Source organism: Poecilia mexicana, unplaced genomic scaffold, assembly GCF_051168715.1.
Source record: "Poecilia mexicana isolate PSO_F unplaced genomic scaffold, ASM5116871v1 scaffold_6, whole genome shotgun sequence".
Lineage (NCBI taxonomy): Eukaryota > Metazoa > Chordata > Actinopteri > Cyprinodontiformes > Poeciliidae > Poecilia > Poecilia mexicana.
Window position 1 is genome coordinate 18,883,008 of NW_028263375.1, and position 25,854 is coordinate 18,908,861.

At 38.9% G+C, this 25,854-nt stretch overlaps 1 protein-coding gene across 1 annotated transcript in view; it reads right to left on the reverse strand.

The window, feature by feature from the left end:
• The window catches only part of abtb2b (ankyrin repeat and BTB domain containing 2b), a 41,849-nt gene extending 17,845 nt beyond the window's left edge, over positions 1-24,004 (reverse strand). Inside the window, exons 1-2 of the mRNA XM_088006350.1 lie at positions 23,739-24,004; positions 22,622-23,643 (exon numbers count right to left, since the gene is read on the reverse strand). Coding sequence (XP_087862476.1) covers positions 22,622-23,516 — 895 coding nt within the window. The 5' untranslated portion in view covers positions 23,517-23,643; positions 23,739-24,004. The remainder of the gene's footprint in view (positions 1-22,621; positions 23,644-23,738) is intronic.
• Positions 24,005-25,854: the final 1,850 nt, after the last annotated feature.

A 25,854-nucleotide genomic window follows, 5' to 3' on the forward strand; every position in this document is an offset into this window, starting at 1 on the left:
TGTGCTAATGTAAATCCAACTCCAATTGATTCTTTTAAAACCTACGGGTAAATGTCAGTTTTTCCCACAGTCCCAACCCTCTAGTTGCTTCACCACTGAACCCCAGTCTGCGTCATTTGGACCTTATTTTGGTCTGCAAGCCAACCCGGGCCTGTCCCCACCACCACTAATACTAGCAGCTCCTCCAATCTGCACATCATTTTTTGGCACTTCTGAGCATACGAGGAAGAGAAGGGAGTGAGTATTGGATCTGGGAGGTGGTGAGCATGTAGAGCTTTTTTGGAAATGGAATGAGTCATCCAACTAAGGGGGAACTTGGAGAAAAAATAATATTGGACTGGGCTGTGTAAGGCAGAGCCTCGAGACAAGTGACACGAGGGATTCATTCTTCTGAGGCTATTATGATTCCATTTCTGAGGTTGACCCTGCACATGTCATGTGGGAATCTCAGCTGCAAATCACAGCTGAAACTCACCACAAAGCCTGTGGCAGTTTTACACACCCATCCAAACTTTTCTCCCTCAAGCCATTTTATCTCAACTTAGCCCAACTGGTTACTATACATTTCCAATGTATTTGTCTTCACACAATTTTTCCATGCAACAAATAATACATATCTACCAACAACATAAGTGGGAAATGGTTACCTTTTCCTTTGAGTTACTGGTCATGAGCACAGGAAAGCGTTTTTTTTTTTTGTTTTTTTTTTTAAATAAAATTGTTAAACAGATCAAGTTTCTTACACACTAAAACTAGAATAAACTGTAGCTTACAAGTTTGTCCTAAAAATGCAACTTTCTTTATCTCTTCTAAAAAACAGAAACAAAACATTTTTAAAAAGTTAATTCTTCATGAGGCGATGTCCCACTGCTTTTCCACCACATCACCATGCTGTATCACTTTGTTGCTAGTGAATTATCTTATGTTATCTCTCAAGTCACCTTTTGTCTAACGCGACTCATGCGCGGCGGGAGTATTGTTAGATTAGATAGCTAGACTTTCGGGAATGTTTACGCTTCTCATATCAGTTATTTGGGTTGTTTTCACCTTTTTTTTTTTTCAGAGAACCACACACTGGTCTCATTTTGAAAAGGACACTAATCAATACACAAAGTTTTCTTTAATGTGTGCTGAAATAGTACAAAATAAATCATAATCCTCATCTCGGCATCACTGTGGGAAATACCGCTTGGATAAAATATTTGTTAGGCTATCATATCCCAGGAGACATTCAGTAACACTGCTTGTCAATAAAGAGCCCTTTACTGACACCTTAAGTATATACTAGTAACTAAGACTAAAAAAAGCTCTGTATAAATGCTGGGAATACTTAAGATAAAAAACGTGAAACAGTAGAAAAAAGTAAAGAGCAAATGGCATATTGTTCCAGACTGTGTAGGTATCCTGTTGCTGCTTTTCAGCAACATATCTCAAGTTTTATGTTTGCCGTTTTTGTTGCCAAATTCTTTTCCCACCCAACAAGCCATACTTACTTTGTTTTGTCTACCAACGGATGAGTATGTCTAGGACAAAATGATACACTCATGCTAGCTTGCTCAGGAAACTGTCACTCAATTCAAACTGTGACAGAGGACAACATAAAAACAAACAAAAAAAATGCATCACCATTTCTTCTTTAACAGCCACCTCATTCATTACAGAGTGGACAGATCAAAGCATTCAGGAAGAGAGGACTTCAAAGTCACTTCCCCTGCTGAAAAAAAGAAGTTCTGATTCTGGTCCAGGGAGTTGTACACTTCTTCCACTGCACACAACAGTACAGTGTTTGACAAGGGTGCAGTGGGGTGTGTGTGTGTCACTCCCACCACCTCCTGATCCCCCGTCTTTCAGTGAGAGTGTCTTTTTCCACACAAGAAAAGAAACAGTTGTGCTTCATTTCTCCTCTGTGGAATCCATACGCCAGATGTGATCCCTCACTCAAAGGACCAACCTCTTGTTTTCCACATGTAAATGCTCCAAAACACCTGTTTTTCACACATCACCACATTCCTTCTCCCTGTTTTTACATCAAGTGCAATACATAGGTCTTTTGTCAGAAGCAATGAGCATGAGGTTCACAGCAAAAAAAAAAAAACCGCTGACTGAAGACTAATACTATAAAGGCACATGTATGCCTCTGAAAGTCTTTATTCAGCTACACTAACTGCAGTGTTTGAGGTTAAAAATGTGCTTGCTTGTTCTGCTAACCCTCCTTCTGATACTTATCTAAACAAACTCTTAGCAAGACAGAGGGGCATTTAGAAACTTAGTGCGGTGTATTACCATTTGGGTTAGAAAAATCATCATCTGACATGTTGACCTACAAGTGTGTCTTTCAAAATAGAAACTACGTGAACAGCGGACAGACATATTCATAACCCAAAACGGCTCATGTTTAATCTCAGATTTGACTGAAGTGCCAATTCACTGGAATACTTGAGCTCAAATAGGTAATGGCACTGATTCAAGTGCTTAAGAAGTTGTGATCTACTATATGCACAGTGACACTTTTGTGTCAGAGTTTGATAAATCACAGGTAGTGACAGACAAGCAAAATGGGGTCTGGTCAGCATCCTCCTGACACCTCCGTCGACCCTGGCTTCAAGGAGTCAGAGGTGGAGCACAGCTGGGGCCTAGAGTGGAAGTAACCTTATCAGCTGTATGGAGGAGGACTTCAAGTCGGTGTCTGAATGTCCACATACATCATTAATCACTGAAATGGAACATTTTGTCCTAACCAAGTGGAAACATTTGAGGGAAAACCTGCTGCTAGACAGATGAGTACTAGAGAGAAACAAAGAACAGAAAAACTCTCATTAACTTAATTAGGACTGACCATGAAGTAGTAAGTTTTAAGTCCAATGTTTTCCCCCTCATCAGTTTGGACACCATTTCTAATGCTGTGGTAACAACATTTATTTGGTTTGGAAGTTTTTTGCAGTGTGAAAAACGCTGTTATTCTCGAATGAGTAAGGTCTTTTAAAAATAAATCAGATTCTTAAACCTTGTTTCCTATGGAGGGATTTTGGGAGTTTTTTCAAGCCAGTATTTAAAAAAAAAGAAAAAAAAACACTACTACTACTGCAGTTACAAACAGGCAACTATAGTAGCGTGAAGTAGTTTTTCCACAACCCTAGATACAGACTAGATATAAATCTGCAATAACAGGCTAAGTGTAAAAGTGCCCACTCTGCTCGTCATAAACCTTATTGTGAATGACATGAAAAGCCATTTTCTGATCACGTTTTTACAGTAAAAACGTCAAGATGAATAAACGTACAAGTTGAGTAAAGTAAAAAATCTCAATTTTGTGAAAATAAACCACTTAAGAAATACCAACCTTGCAAAGACATGACTGTGAGGTTGTAAATGTGGTATGCAGCAACATACCTACCAACCACCTTCAAACAAATCACACAAATTAGGAGAGGTAGGATTCAGAACGATGAGTTTTAGATTCCCACAGACCGCAGAAAAATATCCCCACAAAATCTACAAAACTAACCCTAATCCTCAACATGACTTCAGCTTTTTTCCTCCTCCTCATCCTCTCCGTCTTTTACTCGCTGATCTTCCAGTCTTGTTTTACATTTTACATTCCAGGCTGTGAAAGTGGTGCCTGTGGCAATCCAGTCACATTCAAGAATCTCAATTTCCATATGTGCCGCCACATCACATACTGTTCAGCAAAGGGACAATATTACTGAATGACTAGTTTTTATTGGTCCATGGCTCTCCATACTGTAAAGGACTGGAAATATGCTATATGGTAAATGGAGGTTGGGTCTGTCCCTCTAATGACACAGAATGACTGTTATTACAGACACACACACACACACACACACACACGCACACACACAGCAATAACAGATTCACATAAACATCTAACCTCAAACCCGCTTACTCCTAATGCAATCAACTTTTACAACGATGAAGTCACCATCAAGAACCAGTCTCAGGAGGAGAAGAGCTTGACAAGAGCAAAATGAAAAATGCTGTCACAGATCTATGAGCTACATATGATTAAGTTTAAATGAATATAACAGATCAAGAGTGGATGTTTTATTTGCCCATTTCAAAAAGGAACAGTTAACCCCTATAAAGAACAAGCAAACCTCTATTTAGCTCTGAGCTAATACTACTACGGCATTTGGACCAGAGCTAAAAATTGTGCATGTGCATTTATAAGAGTGTGTGTTCACATTAATTGCTCTCTTTCTGTACATGTGTGATCAGCCAGTTTGCTCTCAGCAGGATCCTGGGAGTGAAAACAGAGAACCAGTCAGTTTAGATGGCAGACAACATGCCCATTGAGCAAAAGGTCTTTAGCTGAACCCAAGACTGACTCACATTTTAGTAACACACACAAATACAAGTAACTGACCGAATAGTGTTCAAGGGTCAGTTTATATAAATTGAGTAAAATACTTTTACATAACAACTAGATGCCTTTTTTTTTCTTTGAATGAACTAGTTGTCCCAAAATGTTTGATTTTAGAACAATTCTGTTAGTCTAATAACCTTGTAGTGGCACTACACTACTCTTAATATTTTCAAGTTTTTTTATGGGTTCCTAAACGGAAAAACATAAGAGCACCTTTGCTGAGCAAACCTGAATTTATCAAATATGGCTGCCCTACATATAACACTTAATGAACTATAAACCCTACTGTTTTCTCTGTGGAGAATTTTCAAAACTTGCAATATTCTTTATTTGCAGACTTCTTTAAGAGCGGGCTATAAAATATCTCAAACTCCAAGTTAAAGAACCGTTGTGAACATGTTTGCAATGTCCTCAGTCACTCTGGAGAAACAATGCGTTTTTGAGTCCATGTGCTTCTTATTTTCATGTTTTTTTTCCCTAATGGAGATAAGAATGACTTATTGTAAATGGTGCTTCTTCGTCAGCTTATTATGGAGGAAGGAGACAGACAGGAATGCAGAATTAGTATCACACTAAAAAATCCTAACATCTTAATATATGAGGGAAACCCTCAACTGGTGCTTGGTTCTCACAGAGCAATGGGCGAGTTTGACAGAGGGACTTAGGAGTCTGACGTTTCAAAGAACTGGATCCAAAAATCCCCCCTTGTAAATCTAAAGCTGCTTTCTGCTGACTAACATTCTGGGTTGGGCTGGGAAACGAGTAAGCTTATGCAGTGAGTCAAACTGTAAGGAAAAAAATAAGGGTGGTGGCAAAGGGATGATTATCAGGATTAGTGAAGCATTTCATTTTATCCCAATGTGCATCTACCCTCTTTTTTATGTCATCCAATCTAAATATTTCAATTCAGCTTCACATAAAAAACAAAAGTCCCATAAGGCAACGTGTTAGTTAGTACATATTTAAACTTCCAAAAGCAAGGGTGAATAATGAACTTCAGCCCCATATTTTTACACTGAGATGAATTCATGAAATTATTACATCAATGCTCTATAATGACAAACGGCCGTTTAAAAAAAGTTTTTAGAGAAATAGTGCGAACTTAATTGACATAGATGACTGAAAATTGACTACAATTATTGTTCAAGTAAAGCAGACACCATGAATAAATTCACTTTTCATCCCACCTACATCCTTAGGTAATCCAAATCTGCACAGTCAGCTCCCTACACACTGGAGCCCATTCTGTCTTTTTAAAGACAGAAACCTACTTGTACAGGAGTGCTGCATTAACCTTTCTACTACTATAAAATTCCAATCAAACTCGCATTAAGAGAGAATACCCTGAACATTCATCTCATCCCATTAATACTTGATGGGGGTAAGATAAATATCATTGGACATTATTGCAACTCAACATCATTTTGCTACAGTAAAGTGAAGTGAGCAGGGCTTGGTTCTGAAGGCCTGCAGCACTCTAAGAGCAGTAATGAGAAGGGTTGCTTGACTCACATCTGCCTGACTCTAAAGTCAAGAGTCATTGTTGAGAAGAATCGCCCTCTATGCAGAAGACTAAAAGAGTTCAATACTGGGAGGAGATGCATTATGGTCATAATGCTAGATGTTGGGAGTGGGAAGATCACCTTGTGTAATTAGTCAGGAAATCAATGCCATGGATGGAACTTGTTTTCAAGCAGCATAATAAAAAAATTAAATCAATGGACCACCCAACTTCTGATCAACAAAGGTTTTCTGATAAGCTATGTGTGTTAAGTTTGGACACACACACACACACACGCACACGCACACACACACACACACACACACACTCTCTAGAACAACCTTAAATAACATGACCTGTCAAGTGTTCAGATATCATCCAAAGCAAAAATCATTGGGCCATGTGTCAGGCTCACAGACGACTGCAGGAGAGCACATCAGGACGATAATGACCTGGGTGTGTCAGGGACCTCAAGGGTCACCTCTTTAGCAGGAGGTCGTAAAATACCTTTCACTACACCAGTCAGCTTATTCAAGAGGCTTTAGGACCCATCTGACACCCAAGTAGGTTTATAGCTAACCCCTGACTCTTGTGGTCCACCCCCACACTCACACTGAACACAGAGGGAGGGCCTTTATCTCAATAGGTCCTGCTAAAAATGACCTTCCTGTTATGTAGTTATGGCATCTCTTGACCCCAAAGTCAGACTTCAACACACAAAGACACACATTCAGGGCATCCTCTTTAGCGTGTCAGTGAGCCTACAAGTGTCCACATGGTGGTCCGCTATATAGAAGACCCTGAAATGTTAGACAAAGGTTTATTGTGGTAATTTTGTCGGTACAAAATTACTGATATTTATGGCTCCAATTTTCTTAAAGTGTGGTTTGACAAATTGGGTTGCAAATAAAATTATGGAAACATGAGTACATTTAATAACTTGATTAGTCTTTTTCTCCTTAGGGTATGTTTATTTTAGCTTATTTGTAGGAAATGATGAGATGCTGCAACTTGATAACAGGAAGATACTGTTATATGTATCACGTATTTAACACGTTAGCTACAATGGCCCTGCCACACAGTCCCAATAGTTTTAGGTCTTTATGGGTTGTCAGAAGAAGTTCAAGAATGACAATAGTCCTCCCCCACCTGTTGCTGGGCAATTTCAGTAAGCTACCTGAAAGAAGGCCCCTACAGTTTTTTTGCTTAAGATAGAAAAAAAAAGTCTCAAAAAAAAAACTAATTCCAGCCATAAAATACAGTAAGTAACCCATTACTCTTCTTGAAAAACACTTAAAACTAAAGCCGGATAGCTACAAGTAATCATGTCTGGTACAATGCTGACTGCAGGCTGGACACCAGAGCAGCCAGCCTGATTAAATAATTCAAACTCCTGGAGTTAAGGAGAAAAACGTGAAAAATATATCATCTAAATTTAGAGCGCCTGTTCAACACTTATCACTCATATTAATCCATCAAACCAAGAATGCAATAACCAATATTTCAGATAACAATCGAAGTCTCAGTGTTTGAGAACTTCAAATGCTTCAAAGTTATCTATGACACCAAGTCCAAAGTATGCAGGTCCCCGCCCCAGAAAATGTTAAACAGAAGCAATTTCAGACTCAGACGAAATAAACCCGAGTTGCTCAAAGGACGCTTTCTGCAATCTAGTGTGATCCTCAGTCTGAGAAGAATTTGATGTTAAGTTGCTACAATGGTCATTTACTCACACATTTCTTAGTCACGAGCTTGGCAGCAACTCAAACAAAGTTACAGGAGGTGAGAATGTGTGCACATATGTAGATGAGGTTGTATTGTGATGCATTCCCAGCTGTTACTATTTCGGGTCTCAGAGACAAGCCTGACTTTGCCCCAATTATATCTTTTAAACAGACATCTGAGCAGCACTTAAAATGCCTAATCCCAGTAAACTGTTTTAATGAAACTGTCTTCATAAATGTATTGCTGTGTGTATGAAGATGTACTAAAGATACAGGAGGATTCTGTTCCATTGTTCTACATGGACCACCCACTAAAGCTCAGACTAAAGGAAACAGGAGAAGGAAAAAGAAAAAGAGAAAAAACAGACATTGTTAAAGAAAGATAACCTTTTTCAAATCCTTGTGTATTTCTTAACTTGTCACATTTATTTATACCACAAAACCAGAGCACACATAATGTTTTAAGACAGAACAAACAATATAAAAGCCAGGGTCAATTTGCCTTTTGTGAGTTTAGGAAGCTGGGTAATTCTCACAAGAGTCTGTGTGTATATGAGCATATGTGTGCCAATGCAATTCTTCCCAAGTAGAAAAAATTAGATTCAACTTACATTTCTATGGTGCAAACCAAACAGGCTGAATGATGACCGACAGATTTTTACTGAATATTAATGAACCCAAGCACTGAAACTTAGATGTTGGCAAAACCAAGTGTGGTTTTGTTTTGGCAAATCCCTCAAACAAAAAGATAAATCACTATGAATGACATGTAGACTGATTAAATCTTGCTCATAATGTGAACAAAAAGAGTGAATAGTTTCCAAGCACCTTTCACAGTAAACCACAGTAAACCAACTCAGAGTTGTGATATGTGCTGAGTATCCGAGTCTAACCACCATGGTATTGTTAGTAAATCATGATGAGTGAGAGGTGCAAGCCACATCCTGACCACACACTAAAAACACACAAACCCCTCTAGCCTTCCCAGACAGAGCACATTGCCCAAAAGCTAAAGACATTTTAAAGGAGGTGGCGTGTGTGTGAACATTTTAGGGGTAATGTTTGTGTGTAACCTACTGGGAGATGAGAGCTATTCTTGTGCACACTGACAAAGTTCTTACACAAACAAACAGCGTCAAGCCCGTTTTCCTTCCATTTTCCCCCCACATAGTCTTTTTGAAGGCAATGATAGCAGCTGAAAATTCCCACAAGACCCTCATGTCTTAATTTTGTATATGAATGTTATGTCAGATTTTATATAAGCTGCATCTTTAACTTCCAACTTACGTGTCATCTTATCCATTTCTTAAAGCCACCATTACATCTTTGAACTTCCTGCCCTGTTCTAAGCCAATAACCACAAATAGGCAGACAGACAGGGGAGGAGGCTGTTGGCACATTTCGTCCAGCTGCTCGCCAACCGTTCAGGGTTGGGGTTTGGACGACGCAAAGCAATAAGCAGGAAAAATGCATGAATTGGTTTCCCCACACTTGACAACTCCCATTCTCCAATTTCAGTCCCTGATGTCTCCAGTGGACTTTCAGAAACAGCAGGGTGATAATTACTTACATTTTACCTTTTGCCACTGGAGACACCACAACATGATAAGAACAAGCTGGGGACATGATAAGATATTCTTAATGGTGTTTGAAATAGAAATACAAAAAAAAAAATCTTCTGCCTAAAAAGTGAGGTCACGCCTAGCTGCTAAAAAAATCCCACTTTGTAATAAAACTAATAAAAACATTTAAGATTAGGTGTTCTAAATGTAGAAAGGCTTTCTGAAGGAGTCCTCTCTCAGCAGCAGGTTCCCAGGAGTCTAAAGGCATCAGAAGGTCTGTGAAGGAAATCATTGGCTCACCTTCAGCCAGGAGGGACCTGGCAAAAACAGACCGCAGCTGAGAGCCAAAACGTAGGAGAACCAGAATAAGGAGAAAAATAGTTACAAGATAAGTGACCAAAGAAGCTTGAATATTTATCTGATTTATTTCTCAGACCGCAGACAATGGTAAGCAAAGGCCACAAAGAAAAGAGAAAATGCTCAAGAGTATCACATTAAAATGCAAAACACATATTTGACCATCCTGTGCTTTTCAGTTAGCAGTAAACCTCATTTCGCTACCAATACCTAAACATTTTGTTTCACGGAAAATTCAGGTCCATAGACTCATATAGAAGTGAAAAGAAGCAAAAAAATCTCCCTTGTAGCTTGACTGCAGCTCCTCTGTGCTTAATTTCAAACTTAGAGTGACCTTTGGTGATGCTCTGAATATTTGGCACAAGCAACCACAAAGTAAATACCTTTTAACTGTGATATACAGCTATGAAGCACTCATGGCAAAAAAGATCTGAGAGTTCAAACATGATTTTTCCTTCCTCAAATGTCTAAAAAAGAAGAAGTTCAGGGGGAGGAAATGGGGAAGAGACAAGTCAAAAACCAGTGGGAATTTCTAACAGATATGCCAATAGATATTACCAACAAAAGCTAATGTGTTTCAGACATTGTCCCAACATGCTCACCACAGGATGGAATAACCTTTTTGAGAGATTTGATGACGTTTTGCATCGTGGACAAGCTGGATGCAAAAGGTTACTTAGGCGTTTTGCCCGATGGAGCTGGCCCAAAAGTCTAAGGCTCTCTGCTTAGGCTTCTACCAGACCCTGGATAAGCAGAAGGTAATGGATGGGTGGGTGGGTGGATGGATACAAGATAAGCTGCTAACCTAGATTTTGAGGTCAGGCTTGTTGGGAAACTACATTTTTCCACTAGTAGTCCTGACAACACAGGGATGTGTTGGCTAATTTTCTCCTTTTGAAATCTGGAAATGTCAGCATCTGTATAAAAAAGTTATCCATTGTTAAATGGCATTTTGCAATCACATGGTACCAATAAATACACTAGTTTTTCCTTTTCTGGTTTTATGACATTACACAACAAACTGTCAAACCATAAGTCCTATTTGTAAAATCTGTCCATATAGTGGTACTTTGAAAAATAAAACAATAGAGAATCACTGCCTTATTAATGCATCTCTATGCTTGAACTTGTGAACCACTCCCCAAATCCCACATTTAACACTTTTCTACTTGTGCACCCTTATAAAAGTTCATAATGCTTTTCACTTAAAGGCTCATTAAAACCAAAGCCTCACTGAATACACGGTCTGCTACTAGTTTTCTATTACTTCCCTTTGACAAAATAGAATAATTGCATTTCAAGACTCCACTGCAGAACACATGGATCAGCAGCTGCATGTGGAGCAAAAACCAACAGAGGAAGGTCAAAGGAGTAGAAAAACTGAGAGATGAGGAGCTTTGGGGAAACTTCCAGCCTTCCACTGGGTCAAGGCAGGACTCAGCCAAAGTTTTTTTTTCCCTGCATGGAGCTAAAGGCCACAGTAATCCATTCAAACGTGTCAGTAATAGTAAGACAAAAAGCAAATGAAAAAGTAAATCCACTTATATTAAAAGGTTTTTTCTAAGTTTGTGTTTAACTAAGAAATTTGGGAGTACTTTACCGATTTATTTCTAAAAAAAAAACAAAAAACAAAGGAGTATGTTGTGTCGTGCAGTTCTTTACATTTCAGATTAATATTAGAAAGCAAAGATGACACCAAAAAGATAAGTCCCTTAGCCACACCTCCTCTCTCCTGAAAATAAGCTAGATATCACAGATATCAAATAAAGTCTATAAATTCCATATACATGTAAAAAAAAAAAAAAAAAAAAAAAAAAAAAATTCCCCATCTGTTTGTGTCTCCATCTAAACTATTTTAAGTTTAGCTGAGTGAGTATGCAGTTGTGTTCATTTTGTTATCTATGTCTATTCCGGCAGGAGGACAGAGCCACAATGTTATCAGAGTGACAAAGAATCTCCAAGACATCTCCTCCCACTAAGTACACACATATACGTTTGAATTCCAGTCAGATGTCATGAGTTTTAAATCCATCATTTCCTTAAAGTCAGATCATTGCCTGCACTTCTCATTACTCTGTGCTTCTCAGGTGAAAACAGAAACCTTTAAACATAGGAGAATAAAACCACTTTGTTTAAATGTTAGCATGAAAGAACTTGGATTAGTCTGGGCAGCTCAAACTGGACCTCTCTGGGATACAGCTGACCAAATGGGTGTGTGTCGCTTGTTTTATGACGCACTGCTCCTAAGGCTTAATACCTCCCCATTGAAAACTCTAAACCACTAACACATCTGCCTCCTACACCTCCATTGTTGAGCTATACAATCCCTGTATTCGTGGAAGACTGAACTTTCAAAAAGGGGTCCTTATTTAGGGGACAGAAAGCTTCGAAAGGGAGACAATTATGGAACAAAGCGTCTAATTATTGGTGGAGTTGCCTAATAGAACACTGCTCCACTTATCCCCGTTAACAACTTCTTCTTGACCCCTGTTAGTGAATTTATGGCACAGCACATTATAATTGCTGTCAGTGTGCCTTTACGATACTTTTATTACACCATTTAACAGATGTATAAAGAAACACGGGGTGTTGACGCATGCATACAGCCTATGTATTGTAACTTAAAACTTAACCCAAAAAAACAATAATAATAATAATAAAAAAACAATACAAAAATGTATGCTTGTAACTACAGATCAGGGAAAAGGAGTTGGTTCATGCCATTTTTTACTGTAGCATCTAGTCGAAATTAATAAAATACACAATGTTTTTTTGAACTATTATTTTGGTTAGAAGTGGAGTCATGTGAAAAGCATTTGTTTAAAACTTGCAGTTAAAAGTCCTTTAACGAAAGGTCAGAGAACAAGCTGGAGTGACAGGAGTTTTTCCAGGTGTAAAGAACAATGCAGCTTTAACCCTCCTGAGCAGGCTGTTTCACACTTCCAGTCGGATAGCTGATAGCTGGTCATTTCTTGCTTATAAGAAAGACAAATTTGGCTTAGAAATATGTTTGACTGCAAACAAAACAGAAAAATCACATATTGAGAGTAGTTTTAAAACAACAGTTACTATCAGCAAGTTTTTACTGGAGGTTATTAGACCATGTCAATGTCATACCCAACACCTCAATTCTAAAGCGGCTAAAATTCAGAAGTGCTCTCAGACCAAAGTTGTGGTCTGTTAAGTTTCTGTCTGACTGACTTCCTCTGCAGCCTCCATGTGCAGAGAATGAAAAAAAATGGGGAAAAAAACTGTGCCAAATCGTAACATAGCAAAGGTACTCTGGAAATGGTCGCTTGAGTGGAATGTGCTTTGGAGAAACTGGTGCAAAAGAAAAAAAAAAGATGGAAATGGATAAATTCAAGATTTGAAGAACCCAGCCAACCTGCTTTGTCACAAAGCCCAAACCATGCATCACAAAGTATGACACTGAGGAAGAAGAGAACATACAGGGATCATAAGAAGGTATCCAGTTGGTGCGAAATTCCATCTCACATCACATGACCGATCTTCCACCTCCAACCATTTACATCCTTTATAAGCCGATCATACGGCCACTGAGGGGAAAACCTGGCCACCACTGCTGGGGTGTATTTTGTCCAGCACTGTCTGTGACCTGTGGTGACACACAGATGGCAAACACTGCACAGTAACAGCCTGGCCAACAGAAAGCGACAGAACAGATGTCACTGAATAGACAGAGGCCACTAACTCACACAACCCATCCAAACACAAACTAACTCTGACAAGAGTCACTCATTACAGATGTTCCCAAATTAGTTGGATGACATCCCAAGAGACCATATCATATCATATAAGGACCACCATCGCCCTAGAATGGAAAAGTAAAAGCATCTGGTTGGAGTGTTATTGCAAAAAGAATAAACAGGCAGTCAGGGATTTCACTTAAAGCCCAAATCAGATTATTATGATTATGTATATAAAAAAAAGTGTTTTAGGTCTACAAAAAAATAAATGAACAGTTCCACCAAAAGATTTGTATTTCACTCCTCAGCAAAAATTGTGACATGTTTTCTAACTGACTGCACTGAAAAGCAGACGTTTTCCTTTAGTTCCCTCTGGGAACTGAACTGTTTATTTTACTTCCTGAAAGGAGGTCCACACATGGTGGACACAAGATGCAGATATACTGTCGAAAGAAAGGCAACTGAACACTGTAGAAGAGTGTGTCCTACTTGATGGCGTCTGCTTTTCCTGTGCCCACATGTGCTCTCCAAATGGCCCGCTAAATGTGCTCCTTCCCTCCACCAACCACAAGAGAATTCCAGGAAGCCTTACTCTGAGGTTTGCTCCAAATATGCAGTGTGTGTGTGCACCACTGTGGCTCTGTTAATCGAACCATATGCTCTCCAAGATGACCTTGACCCAGCAGGTGATGTATTTTAGGAGATGACACTACAAACAGGGGTTCATATGTAAAATGATTTTAGCATATTGTGTACTCCTAACAGGGAACTACAAAAAAATAAGTAGTGCAATGCAAAAGTGACAGATAATAAAATGACTGGGAAAAAATGATTGCAATCAATATGAATTAAGAGTGTAACAATGATTTTAAAAATCCAAAAATTGGATGTTGGGTGAGGTCTTAGTGAAGATCAGACAATACTTGACAGCACACAGACAACACCATTCTCAGATCACAGTTTAAATTGGTTTAAAACCACACTGGTGTAGTTATCAGCAAAAGTCTGGGAGGGAGGGGAATGCACTGTGATGTGGACAGAAAGTGGTTCAAGCAAGGTATGTTTACATGTGTGTTGTTGCTGATGAAGCTCAAAGCTTGGTGACCCAACAAACGCATTCCACAGTGAGCAGATACAGGATTACAGAAAGAGCAGTGGGTGGTGCAAAGAACAAAACAAAACAAACAAAAAAAATAGAGAGAGGAATTAACACTGCATTCATGTAATTATCAATGGAATTTTTAAAGAAAAGAAAAGCTAAACTCTTTCAATTTGGGTTTTTCTTCCACACTGATCTGCATTTTCTTGGCTTGAGTCAAACAGGTTCAGACAGAACCAGTCACTAATTGTCACGCAGACTGTATGCCTACATTAGTCAGCATTCAAAAACCCTAGAGCAACACATGCAAACACAAAGCAGACCCCTTATGAAGTGCAGACACCGTCACAATAAGATTACAGAATGGAAATCAAAGCAAAAACTTTGGAGTAAAAATATCAGACAGCAATGACCTACTTATGACAGGAGCATAATTTAGCCAAACCCATTCATTATGGGCTAGCCGCTGACAGAACTTGGCATGGTGGCTGATGGCCAATGACACGCATGTTTAATTCTAGCAACAGTTTTTCATGAGCTTTCTTGCACATTTTACTTTGCAACACTTTTACTCCTCAACCAACCCTCTATCTGAAGAATAAAAGGGCTTTTTGAGTTTTTTTTTTTTAAACTCCTTGAAAAGTAAGGTGAGATATAAATTATTCCTGAAAACATGAAGTGAACTGTGTTTTTCTATCAATCCGCCAACAATATTAAAATGCACAGCAGTTAGTCGCAGTATCACTTTAAGTCCTAATTCATGAGTCCCAGTCAGCTCAGCTGTTTGCTGACCACAAGGCTGTGTGACGTTATCATTTGTACCTGCACATTCGGGTTCACTGAGACTCTGTGTGCACATTAAAATCCCAGATTATTGAGACTACTCGCACTGTGCTTGCCTTCAGCAAAACATTGCTGCCACCCTTTCACTGGTAAACACACAGCAGACATAGAAAACAAAAGATAAACTAAGAGGTCTTTGTACACTCAGAAGAACAAACAACAAAAAAAGCTTGTTTTGCCGATGTCCACAGCGTGGATACTTCTTTCAAACAAAACAATACAATTTTTTTTTTACTGATAGGGAAAACACTATTTTCTTTATATTTATTTATTAATTCCCTCTAATAATACATAATCCAGTGTATTATAGTATCTTATTAAGCTTCTGTGAAAACCATCTCCATTAGAACACAGTCCTTAAGATAAAATAGTCTGAAGAGAGGTGTATGCGTGTCCACAAGGTATCAGCAGATTTGCATTTAGACATGCAAAGGCATTTTAAAGTTGTAATTTAGAATATGTAAACAAAAATAAACTGAATGCACTTGGTGCTTTGCATTTAACAATGTAAAGTTATTTATTTAACAAGCAAACCTTAAATTCCAGAGGAAAGTAAAATATAAAGAAGCGTATAACAGTCAAAATAGTTTGTCTTTCAGTGAGTGAGACTAAGAAAGTCACAGAAAATCCAGACTTGTTAGCGCGACCAAATACTCCACATCAACTTTAGCAAAGCTCAGTTAGTTGTGTACATTAAATGTGTGAGCTTATAACATTTCTGCCTTTTAAAAAGTAGGGAGTAAATATACTTTTCTAGTTTGACTAAAACATTCAGAAGGTGCATTTGTTTTTCCTCTGATGCACACTAAAGCAATTGAAGCACTTCTTTTGCTACATATGCATTTAGTGCAGCAATTCTCCATCGAGAGGCTCCTCTTCAGCTGCAAAGATTTGGCTCAGACTGACCTGAGTCAGACTCAAATAAATTTCTCCAAAGAGCACAGCAAGGGGTTATTATGTCCAATCCTTAGTTACACAATCTGGTTCCACACAATCCCTGACACTCATCTGAGCTTTCTCTCCTTATCACAGACATCCAGCAGCACCTCGTTGTCTGAAATAATCAGCAATTCAACTTTACCTCCAAATCACCCAGAAAATGCTTCAAAACTAGCAAAAACAGGTTTCTTAAGTTAGTGAAAGCAGTGCAAGTAAGATGTATAATTCTTTAAATACTCCAAACAGTGATGATTGGTATATTTTATCCTCATAAAACACACCAGGGAACAAATTTATTTTGGCGGGTTATGAAGACCACATTACAAAGACCTCAGTTTACCATTCATGAGATCAGTGAGCTCTTTAGAAGAAAAGACTAAATGCAGCATTGTTTGTTTCTCCTTTTTGTCAAATCATGCAACTTTATCTAACCATCTCTAAATAAACTTTGAGAGGGTTCAGGCCGTTGCCAGATGTTTTCTTACAAAAACTGCAGCCATTGTAGGGCATGTTGAGAACATTTATTGTTTTCTGTAGCGCATGCTGCCTCCAATATGGTAATTAGGGGGTAGATGTTAAAAGTGATGAATGCCCAGTCCAAATGTATAACCAGGGTCTTTGTTAAACTATGTGAAAGAGAAAACTGAGACTCAATCACCTTTTAATAAACACCTGTTAAGCATTTATAGGTTCTAAAGGACAAAATCTTGCTTGTTAAATATAAAACCAGGTCACAGCTAGCCATGATGCTCCCCTATTTTTCCTTTATATTTAAAATATTAACATACAAACTAAGGTAATTGTAGCAAGATGTTAATAAAGGTGTGTTTGGCTCATTCTAAAGTAAAATGTTTTCTCAGCTTTGGCTCTGCAGATCAGTAATTACATTATTTCAGTTTATTGTGCCATCATAAAGGTTTTCACAACTTCCTCAGGATAACATCTTTGTTTTATAGCTCATGATGTTTCAAGCATTGAAATAGAATAGTAATTAGCTGTAATGTGTTATAGCCATTACACCGCAGATTTAAAACTGCAACTAAGAACACAGGGTCTATTGACAGAAAATAGAAATAAATTAAAATAATCAGAAAAAAGTACTGTTAATGAGATAAAGGCCTACTTGGTGGAAAAAAAAAAGAGACATCCTTGTCAGAATTAGCACATTTGAAGGGTTATGTTTGGATATCTAAAAGATCCTGGAAAATGTAAGTTAACAATGCTTCATTAGTCTGGGTGCAGAGATTTTCTGAATGACACATTTAAGACTCTCAGAATATAATGACTATGCTTTGGCTTGTAGATACTCAGGGTTGCCTTTATTCATCCAATGAGGATTTTCAAATTCTGTTTAACAAGAACAACTTCTGCAAAAACGCTAAAACCTGATTTCCAAGTGCTATTTGACTTATCCATATGAGAAACAGATATATATATATTTTTAATCTTTTGATAACTTCCTAATAAAAGAAAAATGCATGTGCATGGATGACTCATTTTTTGCGATGTACATGCTTACCAGCTCTCCAGTTAATTTATTCAAATTTGCTTCTTTATATGATGAATACTAAATGTTTACCACTAATGGTACTTCTTGTACAACTTATGATCCATAGCTTTAAAGAAAATATATCCAGGTTACCTAGTTTAGACAACATTTTCCATCTCTAAAGTCAACAACTATTCTGATTTCACCCTTTCCATTTTAAATTGGAACTATCTAAAAATACTAGGATCATGGTCACCTCAACTGTGTGTACAAGTACATAATGTTTATCATATGCAACAAATATACATGTGTTATAATATATAGTTCTATATATGTATTCTATAGTTATACAACTATAATTATATAACTATAGAATAGAAATTAGTATAACCCTTTCTATAAAGAGTAGTAAGTTAGTCCGATAGCTAGAGTGTCAATCATTGATCATATGACATCTGATAACAGTAGACAGTTTGGTCTCTAAACATCCTTGGATGGTGGGGTTTGCTGTGACTCCTTTAAATTACCGCAATCATTAAAGCAATGCACTCAGCCATCCTTCAGTCAGGCCTTTTGCTTCCCACATTAGCTAATTGGGCCGCAACCCACCATGTCAATCAGATTTCCTTAAACAACAATCACAGCTCTGTAGTAATCAACGTGCCACACCTAAGAAACATTTTCTAGGGAAAACAAGCAGGGAAGTTTGAAGTCAATCAGGCTTCTTCAGTTTTCTGTGGACACAGATTTTGTACCCACTGGCCAGTGACTTTAAATGTGCATGTGTAAGGTTTACTTCATGTCCTGATCTCTGTTCAATACGTCTTTTTCTTGAACATCTGTTACTCTCAGCTGTGTTCCTCCACATCAGTGGATTATTCTTAAGCAGCATGACTCATGGTGGTGTAATGATACAACCGGCTTTGCTGAAAGTTAAAACTATATCTTATATATCAAAACTGAATCAAATATGAAAACGTCTACAGATGGGAAAAGTTAAAATGAATATAGGTTTGGTATTTTTAAATGTCACAGCCTTTGCAACCTGTATTAGTGGGTAAAAACCAGACAAATACTTTGTGGTGTCATATCTGTGAAACTATTACTCATGGTTTTACAAGAATGACTGGTGCCCACAAAAACAAACCTAAGCTCACAAAGACGAGTGCATTCAAACACACGTGCACACCACTGACCTAATGGGGCAGTGTTTTTACAGCTGGCACCAGGCAAGAACCCAGTGAAAACAGTGACATGGACCATCTCTATGAATGGGAATAGCCTGGGGTGAACCAGCCACCCTAACATAAAGCTGACACACGTTCAACCACAAACAAATTGTACTGTCTAGCGACGGATTATCCTTTATTATTCACTAAAGCCGGACACGTTTTTGGCTTTGAACACTGTCCCGTACAGGGAGTTTACTCCGCGTCATTGTAAATCAGGCAAAATGCTGAGTTGGTAAAATCTATGAAGATTTACACGGTGTATATTCTCAAGATTTCTCCATTAAAAGTAATTTCCACATACATTACCCCCAATCTGAATTTGATCAGCCTCCAGGTTTGTGAAACAGGGAGTGTATTTTCAGAGTGCTGCTTTCCCCATCTGTGTGACCACAGTTCTGGGCTGCTTTCATTGCATCCTTCTGCCCACGGTTCCCACGCCCCTTTCTGGACTAACTACATATTTAGGGAAATACTGAGCAGCAAATCATATGTTTTTTCCCCCGTTTTCAGTGCACTCTAAGCCACCTTTAAAAAAGCAACTGAAAATTGCATTTTGGAGCTAAAAACTCAAGTTCTTACAAAATTTACTTACGTTTTAAACTCGAGCTACATGAATCTAACTATGTAGTTGCATAATTACATTTAAAGAACACAACTATTTTAATAACATCCTATTTTCAATTGTCTCAAGTTTAGTTGCTTACAGCAGCTGTATTAATTTCCAACCTAGTGCACATGTACATAAAAAAGCTACATAGCAAAAAAAGAAGTACAAGCTGACAACATAGCTAAATTCAGCTGAAGAGTACTCATCTGGAATGCTAAGCTCAAGCATAACACCATGGTCATCCATGACAAAAAAAAAAAAAGTGAGAGCAAAAAGCAAAAGTTGGATAAATGCAAGTTAAAAGTACCATAGCTGTTGGTGGCCAATGGGCTCATATGTGATAGTTTACATATCAAAATTCTTTCCGATTACTTTACTAGTCTCAAAAGAAGGATGGAAAATGGTCGGAGTGAATTTTAATATGAGCTGACGAGTACTCAAACAAGACTACAACTGGAAAATTGTGCAAACATCCAGACCAGAGCTTGAAAGACATCTGCGTGACATTCATAAAGAATGAATGATTGAATAACTACTTCCACTGTCCATTAGCAAAGCTTCTACTCTGCACTTAAAAATGTTCCACAGTACAAACAGAACAAATTGTACAGGGAAGAGTTTACTCGTTTTCTTGTGTGAATAAAAGAGTGATGGAACAGATTTTCTTTATAGTGGTATTGTTTAGAGGATCCAACGAGTACTTTGGAGCCATTTGAACACATGCAAATCAAGGCTAAATTGGTTTCAGGAGCATGTACGTGCATGTGAAAGCTCATGGGCGGATGAGTATGTGCACGAGTAATGAATGAGATCCTGGCACATCGCAACAGAGTTCTTCTAATGCACTCTCAGTAGACCAGAAGAAGTAAACAGATAAAGATGAAGCAAATGTAAATTCAATGGTAAAGGGGGGAAAAAAAGAAAAAGAGTGGGGTGGGGTGGGGGGGATGGTGCCAGAGGTGAGAGAAATAAGTGGGACTTAGTCTGAGAGGGCAAGACAAGGGGAGGGGAGAGAGGAAAGGAGAAAGTTTTGTTTTTGGAGCCGTTGAAGTCATTTCTGACTTAAACACTTCCAGATGTAGGGCCAGCATTAAATAAAAAAAATTAAAAAAAAGACAGACAAAAAGAAATTAAGTGAAATCGAGGAGATTTAATAGATGGAGCTGTATTCTATTTCTTCTAATCTGCATTGAATGGGTCTTTACTTTTTTGGTGGTGGTAGTTGTGGGGAGGCGAGTAGGGTCACCAACTGTATGTACTTTCAGTTGTGTGGAGTTACAGGTGGTAAGGTGGTGGAGTGGTATGTGGCTTTCACGGTCAGTATCGATTCTATAAATAGCCAGGGTGGTCAGAAGAATAGTGTGTTGTTATTACTCACACATGCACACAGATGTTCTTCCCCCCCCCCTCAAAAACCTGAACTCACCAAAATAGTTCACTTAGAAAACTCAAGCAAAAGACATCTGTTTTTTTCAATGATGTAGCGCCAACTTGAGCATGTGGCAACCGTCAAGTCCAGTACATTGCAGATGAATACCTAATGGGGTAGTTAAAGCCACTGGAAGCTGAACAGGATCGGAAATTTAAGAAACCAGTGAAGAACTGTGCAAGCATGTATATTTAGTTAAATGCTGGCTGAATTCAGCTGGAAGTCGATGCAAGTCTTTGCTTCATATGTGCACTATATTTGCATTAAATGATGCTACTTCATAATAAAAACTTTCCTCAAAGCAGAACTTTTGACTGCTATATGTACCCCTCAGTTTCTCCCTCTCATTTGTCTATAATGCACACTGGGGGATGCGCCTCCCCAGCATTTGTTTTCAATCCCTCTGTATTGGGTTAAGCTGCATGATCTCACAACAAAAAGACCATTGTACCACAATAAAGAGCTCTGCTCCAGGGAGCTGGTAGTAGGCCACAAACAAAGGGTTGTTACATTGTCCCAGCGCTAGCTCATGAATCAACTCATCGCTGGACTACCAACACAGTCATGGAAATTGTGCTCTGTGGATTCTTGAATTGGAACATTTGGATTTTTGAGGAAAGGATTTCGATGGGAGGGTGCAGGAAATTGATGACCAGAAAGCAGGATGCACAGCTGGAGCTGGAATAAAGAGGTATAAGAAAAATATAAGATCTGTGAGGGTGGACACCAATTAATGCAAGTGAAGGAAAGATGCACAGGATGAAACTTTAAACTTTGAAACAGTGATGTGAACACTGTCAGTTAAGGATAGAGAAGTAAACCCGAGGCTGTGGCAACAAACCAGTATCTTGCCTGGGTTTCAGATGACTTGTGACTTCTCCATTTCTGAAATTAATTAGGGGCAAATTTGGCTGCCTAAAGCAGAATACAGTTGTCTTTTCTCTATGGGAAGCTGCTGAGAAGGAAAATACTTTCTTTGTTCCTCACATATGCCTGAACCGTTGTTTTCCTATTCTGACAAGTCAAATTAGGAACAAATCCATCAGGCGTTCATTCACAAAGAGCAGCTATTGTATGCAGCAGGAGGTTACACTTCACCTTTTCCACACAAGGGCTGTGCCAGAGTGGAGAGCTGTAACCAGCACACAGGAGGGAGACTTTATGGCAGAGCAAAAACTTTCTGATGAAGTTTTCTCATGCATGAACACACAGCAAAACAAGTCAGAGGAATATGTAAACATAATGAGCTCAGGGTTGTACAAGTAACTATTTTGGGCTCAATTCCAGACAAGCCCATTACAAGTAAACCAGACTTTTTGATGTTAAGAAAGTGTTAAAGTTTAATAGTATTGTTTGTAGCCATATGGTGAAAAGTTAACACCTGTTTACTTAAAAACAGAGTGAAAATGTATCCCCACTTCAGACAGAATTTATAACCCTATTGATAAGTTGATAAGTACTGTGGATGTCCTTAATAAGGGCATCATAAAACATTTTTGAGAATCAAAGTCTGTTTTCATTGGCCTTACATAGTATTCAGATTTCTTTTTGAAAACTTAATTTTTTTTAAAAACAAACAAAAAAAAGTAAAATTAATTAGATTTACATTTTGGATTGAATTACTGAAATAAATTCCCTTGTTGATTATGTTACATATATAAATATTTTGAGATGTGCTTTTGAAGGCAGCAAACTTCAGACCTGCTCTGGGTGTAAAACACAAACAATGTAGTTTAAAATTTGCTTACCGTTGGCATTCTTTCCGCAGATCAGGTGCTCATAATGTTGCAGGACTCCCCACAGCTCGGCATCATTGTTCACAACCGCCTCCAAGGCCTCTGCAGTCACTGGGGCACATCCTGACCCCGAATCCGCGCCCGAATGACCTCTTTCGGCCATCAGCACCCGGAGCCCTATCTCCTCCACCAGAGCCTCCATGCACGCAGTCAGGCTGATTGCCGCGTACTCGTGGATGCGGACGGAGATGCGAGTGTCCACCATCCAACGGAAGAACCGCCCCACGGAGAAGGAGAGGCCGCAGCGGGCAGACTTGCCCTTCCTCAGCAGTTCACCTGCGCTCATGCAGTACATGGAGATGGCCTTGACGGTGGCGGAGACGCAATGATCCGCCAGGGCCCAGCTGAGCACCAGCCTCATGGCGCTTTGCACCTCGAAACGCGTACACCGACAGTGCATGACGCTGAGCCGCTGGGCCTCTCTGGAGATGCGGATGAGAGCCCTACGGAGGAGAGCGGACAGGCGTCGCACCGCTTCCTGGGAGAAAACAGAGGCAGACCCCGACTTGGCACTCCCACCACTCTCGGCCACTTTGCGCAGTATCCTGGCCACTTCCTCCTCGGTCCAAGGGAACTCCTCCAGCTCAGGTAAGCGGTGGCACTTGGAGAAGATGTCCTCCGGGTCTTCGGGGAGGACAGTATTGACAGTGTCCCAGCTGTTGTTCCTGCTGTTCATAGAGCCAGAGTAATACCACCAGTTCCCCCGGTGAGGGGTCGTCATAAAGGCCTGGGAATTTGACTTGGAGGAGGACAGGCTGAGGGACTTGCAGGAGTCCCCCGCCCCATATCCCGAGTCTAGCGTCAGGTCCTCTAGGGTTTTCATGTGGACCTTGCTCAGACCTGCCATTGTTGGGAATCGAATGTCACTTCGTAGGAGTGAAGAAACCTCTGAAGTTAATCACAGCGGCCGTCGAAACTTCCCGCAAAGCTGGTTAAACTGGTTTACACAACGCAATGCATCCCTGACATGCTGACTGTAAGGAGCAGAAGAGAAAATGTGTTGCTACGAACTCTATCAAACAGTCACAATTACAACCAGCTGGGAAAAGTTGAAGAGAACCCGTCTTACCTTTCCGCCGAACTCTGTCTGTGGGGGCTTTAAACTTTCCCCAAAGCAGAACAGTCTTTTGAAACTCGACAGACCGTGCTACCGCTGTTAATATTGCCAGACTCGGTTTCATAGATTTAAAAAAGTTCGGTATAGCTGCTCGGCAGTCTGAAAATGATTGTAAAAGACCATTTAAAAAGCCGGTTAACTGGTCCTCTCTCCTTCCACATCGGCGCCTCACGCACAATCATCGCCAGGAGGCTCAACAACTAACTACAGATGTGTCGGAGGGCGGGGCTGCAGCTGAGTGACAACACAGTAGGACATTATCTACCAATCAGGACATGGCTAACCAACCAAACAGCCAACCAAACAACTCCAAATTTGACTATACTAATGACTGAACGTACCTGTACTGTAAATGCATTAATTCCCATAATTAGAGACGTCTATAATGCTGCAATCACAGTAGAAGTTTAAAAGGTTTAAAGGTAGAGGACCACGTCCCTTTCTTATTGTGCACATGCTAGTTTTTTGCAATGTTGCATGTTGTCACTAAAATAGACTTAAAACAATGACAATTTTTTTTTTAAAAAGCCTTGCATTATGTGTTTTATTTCAAATTATCTGTAAAATATTATTTACATGTCCTGCTGTTTCCTCATTTAAATAATACATAAATTCAGAGAATTTGGACTAGTTGTCCACACGACTGGTGAGGCAGAAGTATAAAAAATGCACAACAGTGGAAAAATAACTTATGAATCTTATGTTGTGAATCTCAACAACAACAACTTACTTTTCTATTGCATTTCAATCTGTACTATATTGCACTGTAGTATGTTAGAAATTATAACAAAAGTGACAAGCATGTGCTCAAGATATTAACCAGAAATCCGAACCAAGTTTGAAAGCCATGGAGGAAAAAAAAAAGTGCTGTCCCTCGCTGGTTTATGTACAAAGAGTTATGGTGTCTAAAATGTCTTCCAGCCTCAGAGATCAACTCAACTATTTAAATGAGCTTAATATTGTGACTCTATTCATATACATTTCATATGTTAATAAATGTATTCAGGTTTTCCATAACTTTTACAACTTGTATGTATCAACATGTCTGCTACAAATGTAACTTTTCTTAGGGACACCAGGCTAATGATGGAGAGTTGTGGAGTCATTTGTAAAAACAAATAACTTTTATTTTTCTCATATATTTGTCTTATGAATAAATAAATTTGTTTGAGCTCTAAACATTTCTGTTGGCATCAATAAATCAGTGGTTTGTACTTGTACCATATTGTGTGTCTGGAGGGGATTCTGCTGTTTAGTCACTTGAAACTGATACATCTAACATCTGTCCAGACTGTGGTAGAAACTGCCTATGTAAAGCCTGGGGATATGAAAAGTTGGTTATTTGTTTACTCTGATTTATAGAGGCTTAGGATTTTCACTGAAAGAGCATTTAAACGCTTATACTCAATGGGAAGGGGTTTTAATAACTTAAACACACATAGGTAAATGCTTCTCTTTCTGTTTCCCCTAATAAAGTCTGCATTTATTCTTGACATAGTACGTCTTCTTTATCAGCTCGTCGGAGGCAATACCCCTTAAACCTTTTTTTTTTAGCGACAAAAATTGTGAAAATCTCTTATGAAAACTAATCTAGAATTGGTTAAACAGTTTGAAATGCTTAAGTGAAATGAAGAAAACATGTTGATGAAAGTTAAGATGAACCGTTTCTAATCACACTGCACCCAGTCACACAGCAAAGCAGGGTGTGTCACCACCGGGACAAGGTCCAACTGTGTTACATAATGGGTTTATGTCAGAGATGTCTAAATCAGGGGTTGTATTTCTTACAAATATACAAGCTTAAATATACTGGGAAATAGCATCGCTGCACAGTGTCGTAGGGAAATATTTATGCCTCTTGCTTCTTCTCATATCTTGTCATGTTAAAACTATAAACTTTAATGTATGTTGGGGAATTTTATTAGAAACATCTACGCAACATAGTGCATAAATGTGAAGTGGAAGGAAACGTTTAACCTCACGTTATAACCTGCTTCCTTTACTCTGACACCCTCAAATAAAATGCAGATAACTGCTTTCAGAAATTTCCCCTTTCAAACAGATTTTC